The sequence below is a fragment of the Passer domesticus genome, chromosome 6 (genome assembly GCF_036417665.1).
Source record: "Passer domesticus isolate bPasDom1 chromosome 6, bPasDom1.hap1, whole genome shotgun sequence".
Lineage (NCBI taxonomy): Eukaryota > Metazoa > Chordata > Aves > Passeriformes > Passeridae > Passer > Passer domesticus.
In genome coordinates this window covers 47882950-47894673 of record NC_087479.1, presented here as the reverse complement: position 1 = coordinate 47894673, position 11724 = coordinate 47882950, and the positions used below count along the sequence as shown (strand labels likewise).

At 42.6% G+C, this 11724-nt stretch overlaps 1 protein-coding gene and 1 non-coding gene across 8 annotated transcripts in view; both read left to right on the top strand.

The window, feature by feature from the left end:
* Positions 1-675: 675 nt before the first annotated feature.
* NAP1L4 (nucleosome assembly protein 1 like 4) overlaps positions 676-11724 on the top strand; it is a 28344-nt gene continuing 17295 nt past the window's right edge. For 2 of the 7 annotated variants that reach the window (XM_064425258.1, XM_064425261.1), the window contains exons 1-8: positions 1076-1187; positions 4977-5008; positions 6037-6098; positions 7556-7655; positions 8589-8730; positions 8840-8926; positions 10452-10571; positions 11159-11230. In XM_064425258.1, coding sequence (XP_064281328.1) covers positions 4995-5008; positions 6037-6098; positions 7556-7655; positions 8589-8730; positions 8840-8926; positions 10452-10571; positions 11159-11230 — 597 coding nt within the window. In that variant the 5' untranslated portion in view covers positions 1076-1187; positions 4977-4994. Of the gene's footprint in view, positions 777-1075; positions 1188-1677; positions 1787-1903; positions 1933-4976; positions 5009-6036; positions 6099-7553; positions 7656-8588; positions 8731-8839; positions 8927-10451; positions 10572-11158; positions 11231-11724 lie in introns of those variants that run through there. The other 5 variants (XR_010364924.1, XR_010364923.1, XM_064425262.1 and 2 more) reach the window with 4 other exon arrangements.
* Positions 9122-9249, top strand: LOC135304055 (small nucleolar RNA SNORA54). The gene has a single exon (XR_010365491.1). It is a non-coding gene; the product is annotated as a small nucleolar RNA SNORA54 (small nucleolar RNA).

Below are 11724 nucleotides of genomic sequence, written 5' to 3'. Positions count from 1 at the left end.
AGGTTGTCCCAAAATTAAGGATTAATGGGAATATGAAGAGGCTGTTAATCTGCTCATGTGAAAAAGGACTGGTTTGGAGAAGCAGGAGAGCTGGAAGCAATGTAAAGAAGGGGAACATTCCACTGAACATGTCCTCTGGCCCACCAAATCTGCTCATTTGTGCAACTGGCTACAGCATTCCTGCAGTTCTTTCAAAATCATCTCATTTTTTAATTACAATATTGGTATCTAATTAATGATTCATTGGTTTCTTCCTGTAACTTAAATTCCTACTGTAAATTATATAATCCAACATTAATATATCGACTAGTTTTTATAAAATATTGATCTCACTGGTTCCAAACACTAGCTGTTACAGAAATCCAAGCTGCAGACCTGGAGAAAACTTTTTAGAAGAAAGGAGCTCCCTGACAGGAGAAAAGGATTAGAGGTTTTTTTCCAACTGAGTGAATTATGACTGCAACCCTGGAAGTGGCTCCAGGTGCTGCCATGGCCCAGCGCTTTCAGCCTGCCATGGCACAGACTGCGGGCCCATAGCGGGCTTGTCCTGGCCTGCTCCAGCAGGGAACTGTGTCCCAGCCGAAGGTGGGCACTGCCACGGCCGCCTTTGCTGAGGAGGAGCTGAAACATTGCTCGGGCCAGGCGCGGTGCCTCAGAAACCGCCCGGACCACCCTCACGGCAAACGGCAGTTCCTGAGGGGGCTGCCAGTGCTGGCATTGGGACAGCCCGCCCAGCTGGAATGTTGCCACGGATGGCTGTGTCCTTCTGAGGACAGGTCAGGCACACAGAGCCAGGGGGATCCTGCAGGTCACTGACGAGAACTTTCCGCCGGAGGAGCCGCGGAGCAAAAGGGTGCTGCTGTCGCTTTAAGGGCGCGGGCACGCGCCGTCCCCTTCGGCCCCGCCCCGCCCGCATCACGCGCTCGCCTCGCGCGCGCCCGCGGCCCCGCGCGCCCCCCCAGCCCGCGCGCGCTGATTGGCCGAGCGCCGCACCGCCGAACAGTCAACATGGCCCGCGTGCGGCGTGGCGGCAGCCGCGCCGCGGGGCCAATCGGCGGCGCCCTTGCTGAGGGAGGGGCCCGCGCCGCGGCCAATGGGACGCGTCTTTGTTAACGGCGGCGCTGCCCGAGCGAGGAGGCTGCGAGGAGCCCGGCGGCGCTGCGGCCTCTGCGGCGTGAGGGGCGCGGGTAGGTGCGGGCGGGCGGCCCCGGGCCCCGGGCACCCGGCCGGGCTGGGCTCGGGACCGGGGATTCTCTGCGGGCCCGCTCAGGGGCGGAGCACGGCGGCGCCCGCAGCCGCGCGGCGCGGCGCGCTTTGCGCCCGGCCTGCCGCGGTTCCATCTTAAGGGCGGTTCCAGCAGCTCGGGCCCACGGAACGCGGCCCGCGCTGCGCTGCCCCGTGCCGGGCGGCGGGGAAGGCGGCGGTCCCGGCCGCACGCATGGCCGCGCTGGCTGGCAGCGCGCCCGCCCTGTCCCCGCCCTCCGGGGCAGCGGGGGAGGAGGAGCGGGGCGGGAGGGCTGCGGGGCGAGCGAGCGCTGCCCCCCGCGCCGCCGCGCCCCCTGCAGCCGAGGCCTGCGCTGCCGGGCCGGGCTGCGCTGCCGTCGCCTGAGCTCAGCCGCGCTGCTGCGGCTCGGTTCTGCATTTCGGGTTCCTTGTCTGCCAGTTAAGGGCCTGTGGGAAATTTTCTTTGGTGCTGCGATTGTTTACTGCACACAGTGCCGGTGCCCGTGGGATTTGTCAGATTCCTTTCCTGTAGCATCTGTACACGAGGCTTTCAAATATAAAGGTAGGGGCGCGAGTGTGGGAATTACAGATGGAACCAGAATTACTAGGAAACGTTTTATGAGGTCATCTCTAAACAAAAACAGCGTTCCTTTTACAAAACTTCGGAGGTGACCTAAGTATTGCTGCTCTCTGGGACTTGTGGAACAGGTGAATGAGTTTGTTCCTCAAATAATTTTTCATGATCCCTTCTTACTGTCCTTACAGAAAGCATCCGACTGTTTGTTTGTGGCTTCCCGCGGGGTTACAGCTCCGTGCCTCTGAAACGGAAGCTGCAACTTTCTCTTCTGATTTGTTGTAGTTACGGAAAACACTTAGCAGCTGTGGGCAGGAGTCTTCCTGTGAGTTCAGGAGCCCTTCAGTTTCCTGTTTTGTCCTTCAGTTGTGTTTAGAAGGTTTGTGCAAGGCAGAGAAGATTTATTCCTTGTGCACCTCTGTTTATGATTACGTCTTGCCAGCGTGTAGATTTTTTTCCTTGGATTTGCATCCTTCAGGATATTGTCCTTGTGATGAGCTCTTCCTGTCGTGGTGTGCCTGCAGTTTACAGTTTCCTGCAGCTTCAGGGGGTTGCTGGTGTGTGACATTTGTGCCAGACAAGTTGCAGCAGTAGCCAGCCTTGTAGGACAGGGCTCCATCTGATCTCCTGCATCCCCAGAGCTTCATCTGCCCGAGTCATTTGGAAGCAGGGAACTGCCCAGGAGAAACGAGGCACTCATCTGGCCTCTTAATGGTGGTGGCAGCAATAATAATGATTCCTTCTCTTGTTGTGTCCTTGGGTTCTGGTTGCTTTTTCCTGTCTGCATTGCCTGTGAAGTTGCTTGGAGAGCAATGAAGACAATAGCCATGAGGGCTCAGTGCTTTGGTACTGTTTTTTTCAGCTGGTGTGTGCTGAACTCTGTCTCTAAAATTACCTTTCCCTCCCCTCCACTGCCCTCACCAGCTTGTCCCAAACAGATTTGTTGGTGCCTCTGTGGCAGTGAAGTCCGTGCAAGGCAGCTGGAGTGAAACTGGGAATCACAAGCTGTCTTCTAAGAAAGATGCATCTAATTATTTATTTATATACTTCTTTTTACTTTCCAGTTGCCAAAGGCACAACTCTAGGGGTGAAACAAGGCTTGGAGTATGTATTTGCACCAGGGAATGGTGTCTTTCTCCTTTTTTTCTTTTTTGTTGTTGCTTGTTCCTTGGTGAGTGGCTTTTGTCAGAACATGCCCAATTCTTGCCTGTTCCAGTGGCAGGAACTGCTTGCCATGCTGTTCAAACATTATTCCATGTTTTCTAAACACAGATGAGGATCTGGTTTTCCCTTGAGAAGTAGTTCCCTGCAGGAAATACAGCACAAAACAGTTGAGCAGAGGAATTTTCATGTGGAGTAGGGTCTGTTCCATTGGCTTGGTTGTTGGGCCGAGGCTGGAGGCCACAACTCTTGGAGGGTAATTTTTAAGTACTGCCAGTCTGCATTTTTAGTTGCCCACTGTTGCCTCCTCTAATAGTGACTGGCATCATACAACTTGCAGGCTGAACTCTGATATTAGGTCAGTTTGCTCTGTTTTTAATTGCATCTTTTAATCCCCTGCCTTCTGTTGCTGTGGAAGGAAATTTTCATTTATGCTCCTTTATTTCTTCAGCTGTGAGGTTGTAAAAGTCTGTTTTGCTCTAGCAGGTGGTTGCTGGCATTGCCACTTTCTCCTGTAATGTGTAAGGCAAGAGGGAGTGTTTGGAAGTAGATCTGCCTGAGCTGGTGGAGCAGCAGCTCTGCCAGAAGCCCCTCTGTTTTATTCCTGGGCTTAATCTGTAGGGTGGCCTTCCAGGCTTGTATGGGAGATGGGGACAGCTTCCTGTGGAGTAATCTGAAGTACACTGTTGGTACTGCTGAAAGCTAGCAAAGCTTTTCAGCTCTGTTTGAAATGGTTGTGCAAGTGTTGCTTTTGCAGCTGAGAGCAGGATTCAGCATTTTCCAGATGGGAGAGTGCGTGCGATCTCTGGGCTGCCGCTCAAGTTGGCATGAGCTCTCAGGTTCTTCTTTGGTAGCCTCTGTTGGGAGCTGGGCCTGGGATCAGCCTGTTTGGCCTTCATGGAGCTGGAGAAATCAGACCTGTCCACTCTGATGAATGATTGAAGCCACTTTTTGTTCTGAATTTCACTCACAGACCAACGTCTGGTTTCATGGAAGCTTGGTGGTGGAAAACACCACCTGTGCTTCTCTGTGGCAGGTAGTGATTACTGGAATTCATTATCAGCTTTTTAAAGTGGGGGTAAAAAACCCCAGTCTCTGTTACTGAAATATATGTGCAGGCTGGGCTGTTTCATCCCAGAAAAGAAAGGACAGCAGAGTAAGTTAGACAATGTGGCTTCCTCTGGTTTCTCAGGAGAGCTGATTTAGATACTGGGGGCTGGGGTAGCTGTGCTAAACTTGGTTCCAGTCATTGTCAGTAACAAGATTTTAACTTCTCTCCTTCCTCTTCATTTTCTGACTCCTGATAAATAAGGAGCAAATCTTTATACAGGGGATTCTGTCTTGCTAGCTGCTGTCAAAACCCCTTCTCTTGCTAAATAATGTTCTTCTCTTTGGTGTTCTTTTTATCTAGCAACAGTTTTAGGGACATTGTAGATCAGCAGAAGCAGCTACTCACAAAAATAACCCTGATTAGACAGACATGTGAAACATGTTTTTCTGCTTGGGTGATAAAAGAGAAAAGTGATTTGGAAGTTATTGTAATTAATTTGTTTGAACCTTCATTATTTTTTACTCAAGTATGCTGTATAGGCAGAGATTAAACTTCATTATTTACTATGATGCTATCAAGGAATTGGAAAATAATACATTTATGTCTTCTTTGGCTTTTTTTTTGATAGAATGCTAAACTAAATTAGGAAACTGTGCACTTACCTTCAGAAGACCCATGATTGGGTAGAAATTCACTAGTATCTGGAGTATGTAACAGAAAATAAGTTCTAGGAGGGTTAAACCACCTGACAGACTTCAGAAACTGAGCAAGTTTCATTTTGAGTTGGGTGTTGTGGTAGCTGTTTAGTTTACTGGGAGGGATTATGCATGATGAATTTCATAGAAAAAAACAGTAGCTGTTAATTTGCATTGAGGTTTTAAACAATGACCTGTTCTATTTTCATCTTCTGTTAAGGTAAACAAATTACTGTTCAAGTATTTTTAAACACTACTTTTCAACTTGCAGGTGGATACAGGCACACAGATGGCAGATAACAGGTATGTTGGGCTGTTTTCCTGAAATTAAATCAAGGTACTTAGAGCCAAGTGTATATCTGGTGTTCTGCTGGAGAGGTTTTGGGTTTTTTTAACCTGTGGAGAGTGGATTACCAGACTTAGATAAGAATAAAATGACAATATTTTTCTAAATGTTGTAAAGAACTGAAGAGCCTTTGTGTTTCTCTAATCTGTGTAATTTAAGCATGCAAAAGGCACCTTTTTTTCTAGTTTATGTAGTATTTTTTGACCATAGGTTATTTTTATGGAACTGTTGCAAATCCATATGTGCTGCTGCTCTTCTGAGGCTTGCGGTGCTGGATAAGCTGGTCTGTCCTGTACCTGATAATACCCATTTGCATATGTGATATCTCTGCTGGTTTTGTGTGTGAGTTGGGGTTAATGTCAGCACTATCCAGTGTGCATTTTGTGACCTCCAAACTGGCAGGGAGCACAGGGCTCCTGGCTGGATGTTGACCATGCTGGGCCCTCTCCTTCTCCAGCACAGGAAGTGAGATGGAAAACCTTGCAGCAGGGAGGTGGGGAGGCTGGGGACATGTCTTCTAGAATAGAAGTGAATGTTTTTATCAAAACAGCTTGTTAGAGAAGTTGGAAACAGAGCTTTTGGCTCTTGTTCATCTTCCTTTCATACCTGCATCCTTTGTCATGTTTTTCTTCACCACTTACACTGGAAGTGTCTCATATTTTCATCTGTGAGTAATAACACTTTCCTGTGCAGAGTGAATGGCCACGTGGTTTGCAGACTGAATCATACACATGAATGGCCAGCCATTCATTTAGTGAGATGAATTTATCTGTCAGAGGTTTTTGTTTTGGACTTGGTATGTTTTGTTTTGAGGTTGGTTTGTTTCTTTTTAGTTTCACAAGCTTGAAGACATAAATATGTCTTCTATTGGCATACTTGTCTGTAAAACATGTCTGTAGTAAACCAAAGTGCTTAAATTCTGGCATTTGTGTAATGTGATGGCTACTTTAATATCTTTAATATGTTACCCTTTGAATTATTTTAGTAAAACAGAAGATACTGCTTCAGAGTCTCTGGAGGCTGCTAAAAATGCAACCAACAAAAAAGGTATGAAATACATAGTAGTAGGTGAAGTTAGAGAAGTGTAACAAGTCAAACCTGAAGATGTGTTCACAGCTGAAAGCAAAACAATGAAAACAATGGTTTTTAGGCTAACTGTCCACTTTCTGGTGTTTTCCATGTTTATTGCAGCCACAGCCAGAGTGAAGGCTGTGTTTTTGTGTGTGTTGTGACTGTGGTGCTTTACCATTGCCTGAAATGACCCTCCAGACCCTTGCAATAAGGCCTGCAAAGACTGGCTTGTAGCAGCATGTATTCTTTGTCAGCATAATTACCAAAATGGGCAGTTCTGTTTGTGTGCTAGTTCTTGACTGTCTTGTTTCTCAGAAAGTGCATTTGCTGAAAATGTCTTGGAAGTTTTTATTCTCCATTAGCAAGGTCTACAGATAACTGCTGAGGAGTGTTTTTCAAATTAATGTTTGTGAGTGCAGAAAAGCTACACTTCCATTATTTCTCCAGATACTCAAATTTATAAGTTATAGTGAAATATGTTTCATATACATGGTCACTGAATGTTCTTTAGGTGTCCCTCATTACCTGTTTTTTTCAAGAAATCTTTTGTGACTGGCAATTGAAAATCACATGAGAACTGGTAGACACCGTTGACTGATTTTTAAAATCAAGTTGCTTGAGAAAAAACAACATTCCAAATAAATAAGAAAAACAAAGCAACACACAAATGCAACACATAAAATCTTCACCATGTTAGTGTGTGCTGTGCAATTTATTGGGTTTTTAATGTCTGGGGAAAAGAGCACTGAGAAAGAATGGAAAGATGTGAAAAGCAAAAGCCTTCACACCATGACACCGTGCATGGTTATTAGGAAGGGTTTTTGACACCTAACCAGAAACATTTTAGATCTGATCTCCTGTAAAAGTAGTCTTCTGGGAAGTGTTGTGATGGTTGGGGAATCTTACAGATTTTAAAAACTTCTTGAAGTAAAAAATATAGTAGTCAAGGTCACAGTGCTGTGCTGCTTATTGTACAGTCCACAGAGTTGGAAGGGTTTTTTCAGGAGTCACACTAACTGGAAAACAAGTGTCTTGGAAGTATAGTTCAGTGCTTCTCCTGAAAATTTATATGTGGCTTTTAAGGTACAGCTAATACAGAAGGATAGAGAAACTTCTGTATGTATTTTCTTACACGAGGGGAAAACAGGAAATTGCCGATGTTGTCAATGTGCTAATTGCTTGTACAAGCAACTGATAGATTTGCAAAGAGAAGAGTGCTTTTTCTATCATTATCCTTCTTTATATTCCTGAAATCTGGTCCTGAAGTAACTGTGTTAGTAGTAAAATACTCACTATTTTCACACCTCAAATAACAGTGATGTTATTTGAGATGTGAAAGTAGTGTTTTTACTGTGACTGCTGTAAGACACAGTATGACAAAAGCACTATAAATCTATGCAAATTTGTTTAAAAGGGGTTTTCTGTCTTCATAGAAAAGCTGGCAGACCAAGTGATGCAAAATCCACAGGTCCTGGCAGCTCTTCAGGAACGTCTTGACAACACATCAGTTACTCCTTCAAGTTACATTGAAACGTAAGTACTGGGCATGAGAAAATACTGAAAGACTGAAGGCATAATAGAATATTATTACTGTGTCATTAAGGTAGAAAATTAGAATAAATTATTCACTAAGAAAAATGGTTTACTTAACCTGTGATTCATAGTGTGTTACTTCTGGAAGACGAGTGGAGTTTTACCTCATGCCAACTTGCAAACAAAATTTTGTCCTGTTCAGTATTTACCGTGGTCATTTCTTGTTTTGGCTAGAAATAAATCCCTCCCCCCATTTGTTTCCTTCTGTGACCCTTACTCTGCCAGAGTGTGTGCTACATTGGCTGATAATTTCTATAAGATTGCTGTCCTGAGTGTAATGGAAAGTTCAGGACCTGTATATCCCTAGTTTGACGCTTAGTTTTATATTGACTGTAAAGTAGATTTAAATGCTGCCTTTAGTAAATACTTATGCTTTTATTTCTGGACTGAGAATAGCAGGTTGTAGACCTCTTTTTAGAAAAAACCTAAGTTCTCTAAAGAGATTCTCTTTACATGGCAATGTCTAAATGTTTAACAATTTAAAGTGCAGATGGGCAGTGTGTGCTTTACAAGTATGACCCTTGAATCAGAGCTTTCTCCTGTGGAATGCACAGTTCTTATTTTTCATAGATGGATCAACACAAATCTAGTCTCAAAGTTTAGGTGTAAACAAAGGTATTAATTTCAGATCTCTGAACTACACGGGGAGGGTAGTGGCCCCAGGGAATGGAACAGAAGATAACACCTTTGAGAACAACTTGGGTAGGAGAGGATTCTTTCAACTTTTTGAAATAGGTTTTGGAGAAACATGTATGTTTGACATAAGCCTTTTATTTAAAAATTGCATGTAGTTATAAGCAATCTGTTTCTCAGTAATATGTGAAATAATGCTGAGGCAACTAACTTTTAACCTTAAATAATTTTGATTTTTAGCTTCCCAAAAGCAGTGATAAGAAGAATTGATGCCTTGAAAAAGCTCCAGGTGAAATGTGCCCATATAGAAGCTAAATTCTATGAAGAAGTACATGACTTAGAGAGAAAATATGCAGCACTCTATCAACCTCTTTTTGATAAGGTAGGAAGATTATGTATATAATTTTTATTTCTTTCTTCCTGTCAGTTCTAGTTAGGTATATATAATTTTACATCTTCAATTATGGTTTTGGGTTTTTTTTTTATCACAGAGAAGAGAGTTTATTAATGGGGAAGCTGAACCCACAGATGCAGAGTCAGAATGGCACAGTGAAAATGAGGATGAAGAAAAACTGGCTGTGAGTATAAGCTGGGTCTTCTACTCTGGATATATTGGATTGTCAGAGTTAAATTCTCGTTCTTGACATTGAAAGGACTTTAGTGTCAGTGATGTGTTCTTGTGGTGAATACACTGTTATGGCCAGTGAAAGCTTCTACACCATTAGTTCAGCCTTTTTTAAATTTGTGACTTGGAGGAATTGAGGCGTTGCCTTTGGCACTGTTCGTAACCTGTTAACAGCACCTTCCTGCTAATGGGTTCCATTCCAGTGCTACATGAAACCCTGAGATAATAAAGGACTGGTTGGTTCTCTGCCTGGCTCCATTATTTTGGGGGACATCTTTAGCTTTCATTTTCATAAATGCAGGTGAGACACTTGTCACACAGTTGTGAAATAGAATCGAGCTCATAAAATGTCTGCTTGCCTGGTGGATTCCTACGTGCCTATTGAGTAGGAGCTGTCTAGATTTAGGAGGCATAATATAGTCTGTGGGCTGCCTGTTACTTTCCCAGCATCATTTCTGGAGATGTGTGCTCAGGCTTTGTCTCAGAAAAGCGACCTACTTAGAAAACTCTGTTTGCCATTCTGTCAGGTTTTCTTTGCATTTTTCTCTTAGCCTGATTTCTTCTTGGTTGTTTTTTTTTTTCTGTATTCAAAGTGAATTGTTCTCTTTGTTTTTACTGTTCTCCTGAGATTTGGCATGACACAGTGCTCCATTTGCATGAGCAAAAACCGTTCTTTAGGCTCTGTGTAAATACAGCATTGACAGGCCATATTCCACACAATAAAATCAGAAACATGTCTAGATGGGAAATAAATTGCAGCTTCGGATTCTGGGCACGTCATAACCCAAGGAACTGCAGAAACATCTCAAATATCTGCTGCTATCTAGTGGTGTAAAAGGAAAGGTGCAGCTAATTCAGGCTGAATTCCCAGGGTTGTTTAGGATTGAGAAATGACTGCCTCATTGTTCTTTTTTATAACATTTGACATCAGTTATGTGGAGGGCATCCTGTTTCGCAAAATAGTAATAATTAGACACAGCATAATAATGAAAGATACCTGTAAAAAACAACTTTACAGGTATTCTGCAAAATGGGCAAGCTAAAACAGCATTTCAGAGGACAAAGTTAAATTTTAAATTTTTAGATGAAAAGCTGTAGGTGGCTTATGGAGCTATAGAAATGAGATTAACAGAAAAATAGAAGTGCATTTATATTTTTTTCTGTTTCTAGAAAGATAGAAAGTGTTTTAATTATTTCTGTTGTGTCAAATTGGTGAAGCAGACACTTGGTTTATTTAGTCTTCATATAGAAGAATTTCAAATGAGTTGAAAGTAAATCTGAATTGTGTATATGTTCAGTGGTGTAAATAAATCTTCTATCTCTTAACTTAATTTGCAGAGGAAAAAAAAAGTAGATTTCAAGTGTTCCTTAAACACAACTTCAGAGATGGCAATTGCTTTGTTCTTCTGTCTCTGTTTATTAAATATACAAAGAAGTCACAATTTAATTTCTCAGCTGTTTCTCTATTTCTTTTCCAGGGAGACCTGAAAAATGCAGTGGTAATAGATGAAAAAGCAGAAGAGACAAACGTCAAAGGAATTCCGGACTTCTGGTTTACTATCTTTAGGAATGTAGATATGCTAAGTGAATTAGTACAAGTAAGTTTTTACTCTGAAATGAACAACTTCTGCTGTGTTAAATGACTAGCAATTAATTTTTTCTTTTCCTGTTAATAGTCAGTCCTTGTGGAATGTGAGTCAATCCTTTGGTGTAAGACACCAAATCTTTTGAGTCTTTGGAATCCCTGAAGATGCTTAAAATGATGGACAAGCATTTTTAGTTTAATCCATAAAGGATTATTATTTATAAGAATACCTTGGATTGGTTGAATTTATGTTAAATAGCTTAGGTAGTATGTCTGCACTTGTATTAGTGGCTCTTAGTGCTGTTAAAGAAGAATTCCCTGGCGTGTGTCTGCCTCCGAATCTCACTGGTAATAAATACCCTGGAGGAAGTTACTGTATCTTCAGTAATACATCCTAGCAGCTTTGTTAACTCATGGTCAGCCCTAAAATGACTGAGAATTTGGCATATAGAATTTGCAACTGTGATTAAGAAATTTATATCCAGATCTTTACTTTTGCTGAAATAGTTGAGTTAGTTACAAGGTTTGCTTCTTTATTAAAGAGACACTGTTTTTCTGAGTATTGCCTGCTGAATTGGATTTTAACTTTTTTCTGCTTAGGAATATGATGAACCTATCTTGAAACATCTGCAGGATATTAAAGTTAAGTTTTCTGAACCAGGACAGCCTATGGTGAGTTTTCTCTGCTTGTTTCTCATGAAGATTGTAGTAATGAAGTGAGCAGCATTCTGAAATACTCATTCAGCTCTCTTTGGCTGTTGCTGTGTCTGGGGGAGGTTTCTTTCTAAGTTACTGTTTTCATGCATTGCCTTTGAAATATTTATCTTCAGCTTTCCTGTCTCTTTGCTCTTCCATTCTTAGCCTGGACTAGGACTGATTTCCTAGTAATCAGGAAACTAGTAATTACTGTAGTTTCCAGATTAAAATTCTGGCTGAGATCTGCCTAGTTTTCCCTTTCTTTTTCTCTCTCAAATTCAAGTGTACCTACTCTTAGTAATACAATTACATGGCTGCTTTTGATTTGAAAACCAATTGTGGGAATAATTCTGGGTGTCAAATATTATATCAAAATGATATGACTTGGTAGTACTAATCAAAGACAATGATTATAGGTACTGTGCCTGTTGAAAAGAATAGAAAATATATTAGATAGTATTTTAAAAGTG